The sequence below is a fragment of the Lepidochelys kempii genome, chromosome 7 (genome assembly GCF_965140265.1).
Source record: "Lepidochelys kempii isolate rLepKem1 chromosome 7, rLepKem1.hap2, whole genome shotgun sequence".
Lineage (NCBI taxonomy): Eukaryota > Metazoa > Chordata > Testudines > Cheloniidae > Lepidochelys > Lepidochelys kempii.
In genome coordinates this window covers 124,389,100-124,407,504 of record NC_133262.1, presented here as the reverse complement: position 1 = coordinate 124,407,504, position 18,405 = coordinate 124,389,100, and the positions used below count along the sequence as shown (strand labels likewise).

The window sequence follows — 18,405 nt, the reverse complement described above, 5'->3', positions numbered from 1 at the left end:
GCGTTTAAGAAGCCTCTGACAATGTTTTGACAATTTATGTTGCTTAATTTAGTAAAGCCATTCGCTAAGCCTAATTAATAATTCTACCACCCCAAAGGGAAGCTCACTGCACACGGAGAAGCAGAATCTGAGAGTCTAGGCCGTGGAGTGCACTTGGCTGAGCCGGGTGGCAAGGCTGCTGTGGCTAGAATCCCTCCCAGCTGCCATGCGCTGTCCAGGACACCTGGGTTAACTGCTGTGACTGGGCTGGAATAGTTCATCTTCTCTTCTCTGCGATCGGCTGTAGACAAGAAGCCTAGAGGAAATGGCTTAGGTGAAAGGGTTGGACTTTGGCATCTCCCTTGGCTTAAATCTCTGGCGATGAGCCACGTTAAAGAAAATTAGCTCATCCTTCGAACAAGGCTGGTGTAACCAGTTGTTTCATATCCCACAAGTGATGAGGTGGAAATGCGCATTGGAGAGAGCCGTGGATCAGGGTAGAAATCACTACCACTCTGGAACTCCCCGTCGTGGAAGGAGCTGGATCAAATGAGGAAAGCTGGAAACCAGACAAAAGCTCAACCCCTCCCCCCACCCCCCATGCTTACGCTTCTGTCCCCGTCTCATTAAATAAATAGGACGCGTGTCTCCACGTAACACACAGCCTGCCTTCACAATCAGTCAGTCTCAGTGTAATAGAACTGAACAGGTGTAGCGGGCTTATTTCTTCTACGAAATGCCAACAGTGCTGGGTCAGGTGTTTCCAGTGAGCTGAAATATGAGCTCTCTTTTGATTAAAATAGCCCTTTGTCTTGTCTTCTCCCCTGCCATTTATTTTTGTGGCTAGGAGATGCGCGCTCTCAAGTTGTGGGCTGGCTGGTTAATTGTGGGCTCATTAAAGCGAGGGAGCTGAAGAAATCCAACAGCCTGCTCCAAAGTAGCCGCCTTTGATTAAAGCAGAATCGGGAGGAGAAGATACTCTGCTGTTCCAGATGGTTTGCTTGTGTTTAATCTATGCCTGCTTTTTAGAAATGCCCTATAGGTATTTGTTTAAAAAACTAAACCTTCCTGCCAGGTGCGCTTTCCCTGCTGAATGACCCAGACCATTGCTGTAGGGACTTAGTAAATGGGCTTTTCCTGCCTTTTTATTTGCGTGCTGGGAGTGTGTAGAAACAGCCCGCAGGCGTGTGGTCCCTGCCCCCAGGAGCAGATCACAATCTAGTTGGGGCACGTTGGGGGCAGAAACGTTGCTTGGGTCATCATTAAAAGGACAGGCAGGGTGTGTGTTGAGCAGGGATTTGAAGGAGAGAGGGGAGGTGGTTTGGTCTGTGAGAATAGTGCAAGGTAGTTCCTGGTGTAAATGTTCACTATGGTGCTGTCTGTAGCCTAGCACGGAATAGATTACACTTGCATAAAGCTTCTCATCCATAAATCTCAAAAGCACTTTACCAAGGTGATTATCCTTATCCCCATTGTACAGCTGGAGAAACTGAGGCACGGGGGCATGAGTGACATGTCCAAGGTGAGATTGAATCAGTAGGAGAGCTGTGTACAGAATCCAGGTTTCCTGACTTCTGGTTCTGAGCCCCTAACCACTGGACCTTACACCCTCCCTTTCTATACAAAAACCGAGGTTATAATATCCATCATTATAAAAGAAAACAGACTGTATCTCATTCCTCAGCACTTCCCGCTCTGATCGGACACTGCTGGCATCCTGCATGCTGTCATGTCCCCCCACCTCTGAGATTGTCAGGAATTGATGAACAGGCATTCTGCAGCAAGACTGGCCTGTTATGCCAACAAAGGTCAAAGGGAAATGAGGATGATGATGAGCTACTTGGACTTGGGGGAGGGACCATCTTTTTGCTCTATGTTTGTACCACATCTGACTCGGTGCCCAGGGACCTGGTCCCCGGCGGGGACTCCTGGGGCGTGCGGCTATACAAATAGCAAATAGTGCTTGGTTGACGTTCTGGTTTTGATGCTAAGTGTCATGCGGTGCACAGCCTGCCCAGAGGTGCCGCCAGTGATGCCCGATGCACTAGACTCATGCCAACAGTCACAGAACTGTTGTGGGCGTGGATCACACCTGTGCAGTGTGAAGGGATCAACCCCAGCCTGTTGGAGGTGATGCTAGGAGCATTTCACAGTCTCTGAATGCTGAGTAGATTGGAACCCTGGCCAATCAGAGAGAGAGACAAGCTGGTGATGCTGCTTTGGTGTGTGAAACAGCTCTGGCAGCAGATTACCGCTCTGCCCAGCGCCTGGTATTTGACCTGCCTTGGTCTCGGAAGAACAGGGGCTTGATAAATGGACTGAACGGAGGCCAGTATTGCTGACTTGCACACAGACTTCCTGCCCCTTTCCATAGCCCCCTGCCAGCCCCTCGGAAATACTTAAATTTCTGAGCAGGGAGAGCGCCCGAGTCAGCGATCAGCAATGCAATTCCTGGCCACATTTCAGCATCGCTGCCCCTTTTGCTTGCCTCACTTTGCTCCATTTTGCACCCAGGTCCCCTGGTTGTTGCAGCCAGCATAGTGGTCAGGGAACCCAGCCAGCTCTCGCATGCCTTGATGACAGCATGCAATGAGTGTGACAAACCCTGCAATGGTATTTAGCCATTTACTCCTGCCAGGAGGCTGTGTGCAGCATTTCGCTATAGGTTTCTTCCTGTTGCAGCACCCATTGCCTCTGTCTGTGTTCTCCCCATGGGCCCAGGCCGGACACAGCGGAAAACACATTCTGCAGAGATGAGACACTGAGACGGGGAGAGATTTCCGCTAACTTTTTCGGAAGCGTCAAGTGATTCAGGAGGCTAAGTCCCACTGGCTTTCAATGAGACTTAGGTTCCTAAGTCACTTCTGAAAACCTCCCCCATCGGCCTCTGCTCTCAGTCAATAAGCTCTCCAGCACAGGGTGCTTAGATGGTATCCGTTTGCTGATCCTTCTCTCGGAAAGAAACATGAACTTGCCTGTCGGTTTCTGGGTGCTCGCGTGGTGCCCGAGTGCCTGTCTCTGCTTGAAATGCTGCACAAAGTAGGTATGAGAGCCAAGGCAGCTGTGATACTGGACTTGACTAGTCCGCGTGCGAGGGTTCTCCTAAGGAGGAGGAGATCACTGCAGCTTATTCTGAGCCCCTCTTCACCCCTCACTCCTCTGGGTGTTCAGAGGTGCATTCTCCCTCGCTGCATTCGGCCTTAACCCAAAGACACGGGCAGCAGGGATCCACTCTCGGATGGTTGGGCCCTCATTTCACCCTCTTCCCTCCTGCGAGCAGTGACAGCCTCTGCTCTTGCCAGCTGGAGACAGCGGCCACCGCACTGTAGATCAGAGAGGGCATGTGGTGCTGGCAGAGAAGAGGCATCTCCTCAGTCCCCAGGTTGCTCCAAAGTCTGCCTGATAAACAGCAACAACCCCCCGCCACCCTCCCCGGGTGCGTGCAGTGTGGGAATAGCTAAGCGTGCACAGCGTCAGAGGCTGGACTGGGGATCAAAACGATCCCTCTTGCAGTCAAAGCTTCGCAGTTTACTCACTGTTCAGATGTGCCGAGGAGCTCACGAGCTCCTCACGAATACTGGACGCAGCTCTCTCGCGCTCAGAGATCTTTTAGATAGCTCTGGGCACCTCAAAGTACTGGGTCCCGACTGATACCCCCGTGATCAGTGCTACCACCGGGTAAAATTATCCCAGCCCCCAAAGCAGGGAGCTGTGTGGGGGCAACTCAAACAAAGAGAGAGGAATTGTGGCTTTGTGCCCATAAGGGGAGCTTGTGCAGAGCTGCTCTTCTCCCGATGGAGCTTGGCTGCCGCAGCCTGAGGAGTATCTGCTTTGCCAAGTGAAATGCCAGCTAATAAGGAGTTGTACTGCAACTCTGAGCTGCATCCCGGTGCGAGCCGGGGCAGCTGACGGCCCCTAGTGTCATGTCTCTATGGCAGAAGGTTTGAGGGGTAAAACACAGAGAGGTTTCTGAGTTACCTCCCCTTGGATGGAGAAGGGAACTCTGTGCAGCAGGGCTTTCTGGGGGGCTTGCCGAGCCCTGGTATTGCTCTGCTGTGAGGATGGGGGCAAAGCCGGGACTGGGGGCCCCAGGCAGCCCAGCTCCCATGCGCTGCGCAGAGTATCAGCTGCAGCGTGGGTCTGTTCCCATGGAGCAGCTTGGGCTGGGCAGGGATCCTTCTCTCAGTGCCAAGGAGGAGCTGTGCTGTGTCCACGGGTGTCGTGGTGCTGGGGACCTAGCGAAAAGCCCGGAGAGGCAGGGCCAGGATTTCAGCTTGGGTTGTTTTCGCCCCTCTGTCCCGAGGAAGGCAGCAGAGCATGCTGGGAATGGTTTCCTCACGGAAGTGGGACAGCGCTGGGCTGTTAGTTAAAGAAATGAACCTGCTGAGCATGCCCACGCTCCCCAGCGTTTCCTCTGGCCCGTGGGGCGGGGGGGTGTTTTGTTTAAAGGCTTTTCAAACCGAAGCCAGTTCCCCAGGGCGAGCGGTGGCTGGGATAGCAGGTACCACTCCACGAGCTCAGAGCTAAGCAGGGATCCAGCAAGCGGCCCATTGTGAAGTGTTCACAGCAGTGGGTACAAATGGCTGCTCAGTCTGTTCCTTCACAAATGCTGGAGCCAGGTGTGTGCACCGAGTCCCACTGAGCTGCCAACCCTGGTGGGAGTTGTTGTGCGTCTTGTCTTCTGTTCCTGTAGTGTCGCCGTTAGGGGTGTAAACGTTACTCCAGCCTGGCATGAAACAGGCAGCTTGAACGCCACAGCTTTCAGGAGGCCTGGCTACCGGAGGGTGAGATTCTCACTCTCTGATGCTTGTCATGCAGGTGAAATGGGAAAAGATAGGGTCCTTCGCCACCAGCCTCTGGACTGCCTTCCTCCCTGCAGGGGCGCCCAGCTGCCTGGCAGGAGACCTCCCGCACTTGCATTATCCGGTGTCATCTGGTAGAGGAGTGGAAACCGTAGTGAGGGTGGTGGCAGGGTCTCTGTGTATCAGAGCTGTGGGCTTGGTCTTCACATCGATTGCCTCCCACGGGTGTTCTGGAGACCTCGCGCCAGTTAGCTGGCACAGGGTCACTGGGAACATGACGGGCATAAGGAGATGGCACAGTCAGGCCTGTTTTCTGGGTTCCCGCCTCTCTCGTTTATTTATCTGACATGTAAGCAGATAAAGATGCTCCCAGGCAGCCTCTCTCCTCACTACCTCTGCTTGGCACCTGGGTATCTCAGCAGTCCCTGAGCTTAGTCCCCACCTCTTAGGAGGTGAGAAAGCAGTTAAAAGCCCTTCTGGGGCCTGTGGAGGGGAACGGGAGGCGGAGACCCCATTAGAACGTGCGGGTGGGAGACTGAGTGGATTTTCATGCTGATTTCACAGAAGATTAGGGTTGGAAGAGACCTCAGGGGGTCAGCTAGTCCAACCCCCTGCTCAAAGCAGGACCAAACCCAACTCCTGCAATTTGCATGAGACAGAAAGCCCTGACTACTGGCACAGCATAACGGGACTGGGCAAGCTTGCCCCAGGAACCTCTGTTCTAAGCCGCAGCATTCCTGAGCTCCGCTGGGGCACAGGGTGTTGCCCAAGTGTCTGTTGCCACTGGCACCATCCCGGCTGTCTCACGGCAGAGACTCGGTTGGTCTAGCGTTTGTCTCACCATTTGTCCTGCCAGCGGCTCCTTGGAGAGCCTGATGGGAGGTCAAGAGGAAATCTCCAGCCATGGCTTGCTGTGTTTAGCTTTAGATTGCATAGAGGATTCCCCAGCCCCTACCCTGATGAGGTTCAATAAGGATAAGTGCAGGGTCCTGCACTTAGGATGGAAGAATCCAATGCACCGCTACAGACTAGGGACCGAATGGCTCGGCAGCAGTTCTGCGGAAAAGGACCTAGGGGTGACTGTGGACGAGAAGCTGGATATGAGTCAGCAGTGTGCCCTTGTTGCCAAGAAGGCCAATGGCATTTTGGGATGTATAAGTAGGGGCATAGCGAGCAGATCGAGGGACGTGATCGTTCCCCTCTATTCGACATTGGTGAGGCCTCATCTGGAGTACTGTGTCCAGTTTTGGGCCCCACACTACAAGAAGGATGTGGATAAATTGGAGAGAGTCCAGCGAAGGGCAACAAAAATGATTAGGGGTCTAGAACACATGACTTATGAGGAGAGGCTGAGGGAGCTGGGATTGTTTAGCCTGCAGAAGAGAAGAATGAGGGGGGATTTGATAGCTGCTTTCAACTACCTGAAAGGGGGTTCCAAAGAGGATGGCTCTAGACTGTTCTCAATGGTAGCAGATGACAGAACGAGGAGTAATGGTCTCAAGTTGCCGTGGGGGAGGTTTAGATTGGATATTAGGAAAAACTTTTTCACTAAGAGGGTGGTGAAACACTGGAATGCGTTACCTAGGAGGTGGTAGAATCTCCTTCCTTAGAGGTTTTTAAGGTCAGGCTTGACAAAGCCCTGGCTGGGATGATTTAACTGGGAATTGGTTGGACTAATTTAATTGGGAGGGGGTTGGACTAGATGACCTTCTGGGGTCCCTTCCAACCCTGATATTCTATGATATTCTATACCCCTGCTGCGAGCCTGGGGTTGGGACCTTCTGCTGGTGAAGTGAATGAGACGAGAGGGACCAGCCTCGCAGCTGCTCTGCTGGGCTCTGACACGGGTTAATGTCATTGCCTCCCAGGGGAGGGCCCAGTCAGACCGAAGGTCTTGGGATGGGAGGGAGTGCAAGGTTGTGGCTGGAATGGCCAGTGCGCAGAGGGAGGTGAGAGTGGAGGTGGGGATCCTCGCAGACAAGCAGGTAGAAGCAGCAGTGCAGATAACGGAGACGAGTGGGACAAGATGTCCTGCGATCCCAGGCTTGGACAGTGCCTCACTGGCTGGGGAGAGGGATCCCGCCGAGCAGGGCGTGGGTGTGATCCCCACCTTCGTTTTCTGCCCAGTAGGTGCAGAGTGAATTGCAGCGCGCCCTGGGGTGGTGATGACTCCCTGCCAGGCAGCTGGGCGCGCAGCCCCGTGCACTCCATGCTGAACACTTGGGTCCAAGCACCCACGCTTAGGGCAGGCTCTGTGTTTGCTGTTTCCCAGTGAGTGTTTGACAGAATCCCCGGGCGGCTGGCAGCACGGCAATTCTGCTAGCTTTGCTGCTTGGCAGAGGAGGCTGAGCAGTGGGGGGTGGGGGTAGGCATGTGAGGGGAGAGGGCCTTTCGAAGACACCCTCCGGCCATGCACTGGCTCAGATTGTCAGGGAGAACTGCCTCCCCCAGAATCTATTCCTAACAGCCTTCCTCCTTCTCTTTCAGAGCCATCATCAATCACTTCAACCCAAAGATCGAGTCTTACGCTGCAGTGAATCACATATCCCAGCTCTCGGAGGAGCAGGTAAGCTGCACACCTGACGGCCCTTGTTCCTTGCTGCAGCATGGCGCTGAGTGATTCCTGCAAGCACATTGCCCTGAGCGGTGTCAGCTGGAGAGTTAACGTCCAGGCTTCCCCCTCTCTGCTCGAGTGGTGGTAGCAGCCCGGCACCACGCTGCACCCAGGGAAGGGGCCAGGCTGGCCTTGCCAGGACTGCCTGCGGGTCATGCAGCCTGGTCCGTGCGGAAAGGAGAGCAGGTGGGGTCATGCTGGCAGGTGCGCTGAGTGGCTCTCGGTAGCTCTGGTATGTGGAAATGCGCCCTGGGATCTTGGCAATGGCTCCACCTCCTAATTAGAGAAACGCTGAATGCAGCGTAATTTGAGCCGCTCTTGGGCTCTTTAGAACATACGCTGCAGTGGGTAGAGATTTTCCAGGGTAATTTGATTCACAATGCCCTGAACAGCTATTCTGCAGTAGGTTTTTAAACAGGAAGGTTTTCGTAGGGAGGGCTGATTGTTAGGGGCTTTCCCCCTGTAATTTAGTCTGATTTCTCCTCCTCCTGTCCAGCCTGAATTGCATACGTGTGGAAATGGGGCTGCCCGAGGGCAGGGCGATGCTTACCGCCTCAGGAAGGAAGGGAACGGGTGGCCTATTTTCTGAGAGAAAATATTCAGGCTCTTTTGAAGCACTGCTAGGAGAAGGAGCAGTGAGGGACGAGGCACTTGCCAGGTGGCGGTGCACTGGTATCCGGCGCTGGGCCTGTCAGAGCAGAGACCTGGGTCATGCTGGACTGCCATGGGACCTACTGACCCCCTCTTCACTTGCGACTCCCTCAGGATATGAACCCACGTCTTCGTCCGTAAAAGGCCCTGACCCCTAGCCCCGTACTTCACATCCTCCCTCTCTCTCTCCTCCTGGGATGCTTTGCCCTGGGGCCTGAGGCTCACCCCCTCTCTGCTGTCCTTTAGTATATGTCATCATAATGGGCAGCACCCAAAGGCCCCCAGTGGGTGTTTGTACAGTTCACTCTCTCCTTGCTCGCATTAATCTACAGCTTCTGCAGCATCTAATTCACTCGACTCGATTTCCACGCGTTGCTCTGCCACTGAGAGCCCCGTGCTCAGAGGCGTGTTCTGTGATGTTTCATGCTCTGTCTCCCCATTCACTGACTGTACATCGTCTGATCCAAAAAAAAAAAAGGGGGGGGGGCTTGGATGGGGGAGGCGTCTGCGCTGTGCTTGGGTTTGTCTGTGAGTCTGAAAAAGGAAGGGCGCTTTTCGCTGTTAGCAGCAGATCAGGAAGGTCACGCTGAATTCTTTCTTCTTCATACGCTGTGCTTTAAATAAAACCTCTAGCAGCAGTCAGCTAATGAAATCAGTTCTGATGCGTCGGGAAGTTTGAGGGAGATGATTAGGAAGCAGAAAGATGGTGTAAGTTCTTTTGATCAAAGTTTAGCTTTCCCCTAAAGCAGTGAAAGCATCAAGAAAAAGCAAAACAATTCCAAGCCTTGGTGAACTACACGGGAGGTGGAAACATCACCATGGTGAGAGGCCCTGAACACTGAGGAGCGCGGTTCATGGCCTCTACTGTGCAATTTACTGCACCAGATGCTTGCGTAAAAGCCAGAATGTCAAACTCATTTGGGGAAGAGGGGCAAATTCCACTCTTAATTGGAGTCCATGAGCTGGGGTATATATCTAGGACTACACACATCCTTCAATCTGCAGCTGTCTCCCATGGCAGGTGGGGGCTGGGCAGACATCAAGGGTAGAATCTGACTTGTATGTAGTAACTGAACTCCCAGTAATCATTGGGTGGTTGTTCTGTACTTTGTGCACTCAACATCATTCAGTAGGGAAGTTGGCTCGTTGTTGGATCTGCTGTAATTTCTGCCTTTAGTTTCTCTTCTTTCTCTGCATTTCTCTCTCCCCCTCCTTTATTTCCTGCTGCAGCTCCAAATTGTCACCCCCTTCTGCATCCAGTCTGCTCAAACGATCCGCCAGGAAATGTTTAATGCTGACATTTAAAGCACAATCATTAAAGTTTAGAGTCAACGCGCACAGGTTAATTTGGGGACTGGGTCGCTCCAGCTCTGAGCTCTCGTTCCAGGCTGTGTCTTGTAGACTCGCAGGGTAGCTCTGCAGAGGTTCGGCTCAGTTCACACTTCAACGTTGGCTTTCACAACCATGAGGGCTAGAAATGTTTTCTGAAACAAAAGCTTGGATTCTACAGCATGCGAGTGTCTGTCTCCGCTCCTATGTTCTGGCACCTGTGTACCTCCCACAGTCCAAGGGGGCCTGGGCTTGCCACGACTCTTACGCCACTGCACTGTTGTGTTCCTTCCAGTTCTCCTGATCTCCCCAGCTTGGGGGCTTCTCCTGGGGCCCGAGAGAGATTCCCCGCCCCTTTGCCTGTCCTGGAGGAGTTTTATTTCTTATATTTGCTTCGTTAATGTCCTTAAAAGTATCTAAGTAATGGGCTGAAATAGGTTTTGCTGTGTCTTGTTCTTTCCTTAAGTCTAGTGAAGGCTTTATGAGCTTGTTAATCACTAATGTCCATTTGTTACCATGTTCAGGCTGCCGTTTCAGTGCTCTCTCTCCTGGTTTGCTGATCAGCGTTAATGGGAACACTGATGCGTTGGGGGCAGCAGACTCGGTGCATCTTATTTGATTTGCAAAAGCCACCAACTTTGTACTCAACAGAAGCCATCAGACCAGCACTGGGCCTGATGGCTGAGAAGCCCCAGCAAGGAGGAGATGACCCAGTTACAGCCGGGCAGAACAACTGCACAGTTTGGTCTGACCCGAGCTGTGGAGAGTGTCACACTGCTGGCCTGTCTCTCTGAAATACCAGGCGTATATCAGCAGCGCTCTGGCTGGTCCTGGTGTCTCACTAGCACTGTTCCTAGAGCTGCTCAAGTGAGGGGAGAGGGATACCTAAGTACTGAACTCTCCTTGGAGCCGAAATGTCCACTGATCCCTCCCAGGACAGGTGTGTCTCGTAGCAATCTGCTGGAGAATCCGCACAGGAAACCGCAAGTTCAGATCTCAGTCTCCTGGCACCCATTCCTGCTATAATCATCACAGCAGGGTTTTTAAACTGTGTCCTACAGAGATGGCAGAAGTGCAGACAGACACTCAGAGCTGACAGGTACTTGTGGTCCTAAGCAGCTGTATCATTTTGTGAGAGACCGCGCCCCTTCCCAGCACAGCAGAGATGTCAGGGAACGCAGGTCTGGAGCACAAGGCCTGTTATACGCGTATCCGGTTGAGCAGGGCAGCCTGCTGGGAACCCCTGGGCGGGGTGCGTCAGCCTGGCCATTGCAGGGAAAGAGGGCTCGCAGCCAGAACAGCCTGTCACTGAAGAGCGGAACTACTGTATCAGCTTTGAAGGTATGGCAAATGAGGGCACCGCTTGGCTTGTTCCACCGCATAACAAGTTTATAATTCAGCGAGCTGCAGTCCAGCTTCCACTTGGATCATCTCAGAAGGCCACTTTTCCTTTGTCTCAGATCACGCTCCAGCTGTTCTCTTACTTCCTTTCCTCCCCGCCCCCAGTTCTTGCATGTAATTGGCCCCCTGTTAGCCGTAGAACAGCTCAGGGAGCTACAACCACTGACTTAAACAGAAAGCCACAAGACCACGTGATCAGTTTGGGATGCCCTGAGCTGCGGTAACTGTGGGAGCCATCGTTGCAATGGTTTAGTCCATTTGCTTTGCTTCCCACGTGAGGGGGAAAAAACCCCAAGCCGTTATAATAAGCTGTGTCTCATCATAGCCACGCCTTGCACTTGAGCTAAGGGTCTGTTGGGCGTAAGTGTGTGTGTGATTGGCTGATGTTTTTAAAACATCCTGAGGATTAAACATGATCTGTCAGTGCTGAGTATCATCAGAATCTCATCATAACGTCCCATGTTAACACAGCACCTTGGGGAAGCTCCTTAAACGCGGTATGTGCAAGAACCAGATCGCTCCTGAAATGCAGCCACCTCTGGGGTAGAAGACAGCAGTCCAGTGGCATGCAATGCAGTGCACAACAGTGTGTGTGTGTGTGTGTGTGCGAAACTTTAGCTGAGGACACTGGGGCAAGACCCAGATCTTAGATCTGTAACGTCCATGTGGGATAGGCAGCAATGTTGGGTTTTATGGTGTCATTGTAAACACCCATGTGCCTTGCTTGAAAGGTGACTGATCATTGCAGTGTGAAGGGCTGAGCCATCCATGCTGAGATCTGAATCCATGGCTCCAGGGAGTCAGTGTAGTTCAGATGCTCCCCCTAACCCATCCTGATGGGCAGGGATGGATCTGGCTGATACGGTGGCTTGGCAGTTTGTTAAATTACCCCCCACCCCCACATTTTGTAGCTTACACTAGGAATGACATAGCTGATTAATGCCTTTGGACAGCTTTAAGGCACAGCTGACTGTATCTGGGCAGAATTCAGGCAAAAATGAGTGCAAGCCGGAGTCACGCTACAGAGCCATCACTTAGTGCTGTTTAGTGCCTTTCATTAGGCTAATGGATTGAATGCAATTAACGAAATGTCCCTGGAGCAGGGTGAAAGGAGCAGCTGAGCCACGCGGGAAGGACAAGGGAAGGGTCTGTTGTCAGAAGCGTCCATCGAAGGCTGGGGAGATCTGACCGCTCCCACCCCAGCTGTCCCAACATAAAATGGAAGACCCCCCCACAAGTCCCCCCGCTCCTGGAGGCTCCATACAGCCTGTCTGCTCAGCGGACCCTGCTGCAGCACGTAGTCAGCATGTAGTAGTGTCAGCTTGCTGGATGGTACCTCCCAGGAGGGTGCACCCCGTTCCCAGTGCAACCAGATGTCCCGATTTTGTAGGGACAGTCCTGATATTCGGGGCTTTTTTTTATATAGGCTCCTATTACCCCTCACCCCATCCCGATTTTTCACACTTGCTATCTGGTCACACTACCAGTGCCTGAGGGTCTGTAAGCTGCTCGAGCGCTTCACCCCATTCTCCATCCTAGCCTGCCGAACCGTAGGAAGGGCTGGGGGAGGGGAGACACCTTGCCGTTTGTCCTGGAGGTCCTGGAACCTTGCCGGGCACTAGTTGCGTTTGCCAGGGTTTTGAAGGCGTCGCTCTATGCAGAGTGCAATGTACCATCTCCCTCCAGATGGGGAAAGCCTGATAACCATGGCAACATTCACATCAAAAGGGAAGGCTGCAACCTTCTTGCCATGTGCCAGGGTCAGGAAGCACACAGCACCTGCTGCTGCCTGAGTGCCCAGGTGCCACGTGATCCAATGGGACATCCAGGGTTCACAGCTTGGAAACAGGCAGCCCCATCAATGGAGGGGGCTGATACAACTTCCATTGCTCCTTCCATTTGCTTTCCACAGCCCCCGTGTGTGCCTCAGTGTCCACTGAGCACTGGGTACATCATTCCACCCCCTGCAGGGCCAGACGAGATGGGGATATAAACCGGGGTTCAGCAGCATCCTGGGCAGCCCATCCCTCCTGGCTGACTCCCTTCCCCCCAACCCACCAGCCCTGAATCACACCCTGAACAAGAGGCTGATGAGACAGGACCCTGCAGAAACCTGCAGGAGAGCACTCGGGGCAATTGGCCAGGCCTTAAGAAGCTTTGTGTCGCTGGTGCCCTGTCCGTACGTGTGACGGGAACAGAGTCCGTTCCGATATCGCACTTTGAACAAGCTCAGCTCAGAAAATTTACGAGCAACAGTTCCCAGGTTCCTGAATTATTAAAATCTTTGTTTTCTATTTCAGACCTAGTTAGGAGCGGGAAGGGTATAGCATAGAGCAGGGGTTGGGCATCAGTGTTCCCGAATTCTCTTTCCAGTGGTTACTGAGTTGCTGTGTGATCTTGAACAGATCCATAAGAACGTAAGAGCAGCCATTCTGGGTCAGACCCAAGGTCCATCTAGCCCACTATCCTGTCTTCCGACAGTGGCTAATGCCAGATGCACTAGAGGGAATGAACAGAACAGGCAATCACCGAGTGATGGATCTCCCGTTGCCCAGTCCCAGCATCTGGCAGTCAGAGGTTTAGGGACACCCAGAGCATGGGGTTGCATCCCTGTTCATCCTGGATAATAGCCATTGACGGACCTGTCCTCTGTGAACTTATCTAGTTCTTTTTTTCACCTATTTATAGTTTTGGCCTTCACAACATCCCCTGGCAAGGAGTTCCACAGGTTGACTGTGCATTGTGTGAAGAAATACTTCCTTGTGTTTGTTTTAAACCTGCTGCCTATTAATTTCATTGAGTGACTCCTGGTTCTTGTGTCACTAGGCACCTTGTGGCCTATGTTTCCCCATCTGTAAAATGGGGTGATGTGTTTGTAAAGCACTTTGAGATCTTTGGCTGAGGGACGTGGTGTGAGTACAAAGCAGAATCCTGCCAGCGTCACCATTACTCATCTGTGTAAGCCAGAGAGCTCCTCCGAGGATCGCTGCCGAACTACCAGAGCCACCTGCATTTGTAAAAATTAAATTACAACTTTCCACAGCTGAGATGAAAGGAGAAGCTGTCATTGGCTGTGTGAGCGCTTGGCTCAGTTTGCATTTTGTAAAACTTGAGATTCGCTGTTTAAAAAAATCCCTCATGAAGCCGGGGGAGCAATAGACACGGGGCGGTGGCCAGGCATGTAATTCATGGGGGAGCTGCGCAGACTTCCCCTGTGTAGCTGTGTCAGTGTGAGCTCATCGCACAGGCGTGTGTGCACCCGGTCAGCTCTCCCCTGCCTGGGATTCTGATCAGAGACGGCTTGTATCCTGGTGTGTGGGAGCGGGGACCGAGGCTCAGAACACACCCTTCTGTGCACTTGCCCATTCACACTGGCGTTGGATGCTGCTCTCCTGATGTGGGCTGGGATCGCTGGAGCCCGCAGCACCACTGAGATTTGGGGTTTTCCGTTGTCCTAAAATGTATATTTTTGCAGCAGGATAGTGGCTTAGCCCAGCCTACTGGGCCTGAGACTGATTTATGCAAAGAAAGAGGAGCCCGACCACACCACATCACTGCAGTAGTGTTCGCTGTGCTGTGACCTTCCACCCATGCTCTCCCCCAGTCTGGCTCCGTTCTTCCCCAGTGCTCCGTGGGCACACCCATTCTTTAAAGCCGGGCTTCTCCCCTTTCCAAGCCTGGGCTGGCCTCTGGGTCCCTGTTCCTCTGCCGTCCCGGACGTCTCTGCTGCCGGACTTGTCTGATGGGCTCTGCACTGACCCCGGGCAGCACAGGGAGTGCGGTGCAGGCTGTGTGGGGCTGGGGCTCGGCTGTGCTGTGAATTCAAGCACACGTCGCTGAATGGGGAGCAGGCAGCAGTCTCACCCCACAGGCTGGGCCTGCCGTCTATCACGAAGGTAGGGATGGGGTTTGCAGTGAGCTGGGCTAGTGGATCTCCATTCCGGCATGTCTCCGTGGGTCCGGAACCACCCATTCACACACAGTGGAGCCTTTCTAGCTGGTTCACAAAGCTCACCTGACAGAAGCTCTGAAATTGGAGGCTTCTGGCTCTGGCATTTAGAGCTGTCTAGAAAGATGTTCCCTGTGCAGGTGGCAGGTTTCGGGTGCCCCAGCCGTCAGTCCAGCCCTGCTTCCCAGAGGGAAGGAGAATAGCAGAACCGAGGGGCAGGGCTGTGTGACATACCTTAGAGGTCTTCAGCTTAAATTATAACCTTTGGCACGTTCTTAGCTGAATTCCAGCCTTTTACCAGCAACCTCTGCCTGCCTGCTAGCAATGCAGTGACAGCAGCCTGCAGTGCCTACTGCTCCTTGAGGAGAAGCCCGCCTGCCTTTGGAGGGCTGCCCTCTTTGACCTCCCTTGCTGGTAACGTGCCGTAATTCAAACTAGCTGCCTTTTCCTGCCTTCCTCCATTCACATTTTTTCCTCGCCCTCCTGTGCCTCTTGTAGGATCTTCTACCCCGAGCTGCATCCATTTTCTTAAGTGACAAACTAGGTCATTGCTCTGATTTCTGAGTGGGAACCAAATGGAGCTTTGCAGTCACCGTGCAAAGAGAGAACAAATGCTACCGATGCAGAAGGGTGCACTGGGCTGCAGGGAAACTAAATGAAATTACTGTGCGGAGCTCGGCTCAGTTGGAGGATTTACTTTTGACTCTCAAGCACTTGGCATGTGGACACTGAGCAGTTAAGTTCAAATGCAGCCAGCAAGGACTGTCAGCATCAGGGAGCTCAGAGGGAAACCTCTGACTGGAGTAGAAAGGGAACGTAGCCTTCCCGCCTGCTGCGCTGAGCCATGTCACCGCTCCTGCCTTCTCCGGAGATCCGGGGCAGGCGGCAGGAATGCTGAGTGAACTAAGACCAGTCGCTCAGAGCCAGCATGCGGGGAGTTGGATCCGGGGAAGGCGGGGGGCACCTGCCAAACGCCAGCGTCTACAAATCACCTCCGTTCCTGTAGGCAGGGTGATCCCTGCAGACGCAAGCGATCTCCATTGGCTCGGGGAAGCTTCCTGAGAGCAAAGTGCTGCTAGCAGCATGTCTCGCCCCATCTGGCTTGTGGCTGGTGCCGGTGCAGCCCTGCTGCAAGGATACGAATCCTGAACAAGGTCTTCCTGTTTACCTGGCTGCTTGTTTTTATCAACACCCTTTTACTTGCACATAAATCACTGACTTCAATTCAGTACGAATGACGAGGAGACGGGGACAGCCAGCAGGGAGATCTGTATCTGAGTCCTTCAGTAATGCTGCTGATGGTGTTCACTAACCAGCTGATTGGAAGCACGTAAGGTTTCCAATAGGGTGGGACCTCAGCGGTTAAAAAGGACCTGAGTCCTGTCCACACGACAGCTTCCATCAATGCTACCCCCGTTGGAGCTCCATCCGTGGTAATTACAGCTAGGAAACTTGCTTCCCTAGGTGCAACCTAGGTGTCTATCCTGTGGCTGCACAAGGCAGAGATCAGGTAGGGCAACCTCCCTCAGGAAGAGCATGGGCTTCAGAGAGCCCCACACCCACCCTGAATGCATTTAGAGCAATTGATGCCCCCTGGGAGACTGACCGTGGTGGTTTCCAGTAGCACCCCAACACTTCCAGGGGCGCAGAGCTGGGAGCTTTGAACTCTTACTAAATGCAGCCCCCAAACAATGAATCAGTGTGGTTGAAATTTCTCCAGGCACAAACCCCAGGATATCTCCAGAAATGTTCCCACAGCTGCTGCAGTTCAGTCCCCATGTGAGGTTTTTTTAGAGCTTCTGATCTTTGGGGTTTATTAATTTAATATTTTGGTGTTTATTTTAAACAATTTGGGGATTTTATGTCCCCAAAATTGGGGATTTGGGGGGCAGGGCTTTCTCTCTCTATGTAGTGTAAAGAGTCGTCTCTTTGTAATGTTCCCTAGTGTGCATTAAATATCACTATGTCATAGCATTAAGGTACCTTTAGAGCGCACCAGCAGGGTCTACATGGAACAATTAATACACAAAACGTTATCATAGAAGATTAGGGTTGGAAGGGACCTCAGGAGGTCATCTAATCCAACCCCCTGCTCAAAGCAGGACCAGCACCAACTAAATCATCCCATCCAGGGCTTTGTCAAGCCAGGCCTTAAAAACCTCTAAGGATGGAGATTCCACCATCTCCCTAGGTAACGCATTCCAGTGTTTCACCACCCTCCTAGTGAAACAGTGTTTCCTAATATCCAACCTAGACCTCCCCCACTGCAGTTTGAGACCATTGCTCCTTGTTCTGTCATCTGTCACCACTGAGAACAGCCGAGCTCCATCCTTTTTGGAACCTCCCTTCAGGTAGTTGAAGGCTGCTATCAAACTCCCCCCCACCCCCACCCCCCCAAGTCTTCTCTTCTGCAGACTAAATAAGCCCAGTTCCCTCAGCCTCTCCTCATAGGTCATGTGCCCCAGCCCCCTAATCATTTTCATGCCCTCCGCTGGACTCTCTCCAATTTGTCCACATCCCTTCTGTAGTGGGGGCCCCAAAACTGGACGCAACACTCCAGATGTGGCCTCACCAATGCCGAATAGAGGGGAATAATCACTTCCCTCGATCTGCTGGCAATGCTCCTACTGCAGCCCAGTGTGCTCTTTAGAAGTCATACTCCTGTACTCCACATCACTGCTCTGTGTAGACAAGACCATAGATACAAGTCAGCTTTTCCGGTTTTTATCAGATGAACACCAGTTTAATTTTTGTGTGTCAGAGGTGTTTTATTGGTTAAAACCTAAAATCAGAAGCCCTACGTATTTTATGTTGTTTGTGATGTTGTCTTAGGGCATGTGCAAACTGCTCTGATGCCCGCTGCAGGCCTGTGCCAGCTGACTCAGGCAAAGGGGCTGTTGAATTGCAATGTAGACATTCAGGCTTGGGTTGGAACCTCGGCTCTAGGACCATGCGAGGTGGGAATGTCTGCACTGCAATTAAACAGCCCCTTAGCCCAAGCCCCCGAGCCTGGATCAGCTGGCCTGGGCCAGCCATGGGTGTCTAACTGCAGTGTAGACAGACACTCAGAGGCCTCTACGTATGTGGCAATGTTAAATGCTAGTGAAATCATAGCTTGGAGTTTCCTGACCTGAGCGTGTTAATGCAGGATTTATAATTGAGATGTAACAGACTTTTTGCCTTTAATTTCCTTTTGGGAAGGTGGGGGAGGAGCAGGCAAAGAGACACCCACAGTCAAATGCACTGCACTGGGAAGCCCTAGGATCAGACTGACAGCCTGCGGATACTGACCAGGTCCTTTGGCTGCCGGCGTCAAGGAAAGCAGGGAGGTTGGAGTCATCTGCACGAGAGGATGGGTGACTGTGTGGATATTGTGGGAGCCGCACACGTGTCTATCTGGATATCAATGCCGGCTTGAGTCAAGGATACAAATGCACAGCCTGTATAATGAGGTCACTGAGTATTGACATAAATCCTCCAGCTACTCCAGATGCTTTTATAGCTCTACGTGCTCGACTTCTTGTAGTCTGAGTTATGTACTGACTCACAGACTAAAGCATGCCGAGAGACAGAGCAAGCCAAGGAGAATCAGAGCCTGCTCAATGGGTCAGCCAAACGTGTGCCAGCCCCCGATTTCATGGGCCCTTCTGATTGCATCCATAGACACCATTTTTCACAGT

The 18,405-nt window shown here is 52.6% G+C and overlaps 1 protein-coding gene across 1 annotated transcript in view; it reads left to right on the top strand.

The window, feature by feature from the left end:
- Positions 1 to 18,405, top strand: part of ARMH3 (armadillo like helical domain containing 3) — a 160,713-nt gene that overhangs the window by 115,820 nt on the left and 26,488 nt on the right. The window contains exon 18 of the mRNA XM_073354796.1: positions 7,269 to 7,347. Within this exon, the coding sequence (XP_073210897.1) occupies positions 7,269 to 7,347 (79 nt within the window). The remainder of the gene's footprint in view (positions 1 to 7,268; positions 7,348 to 18,405) is intronic.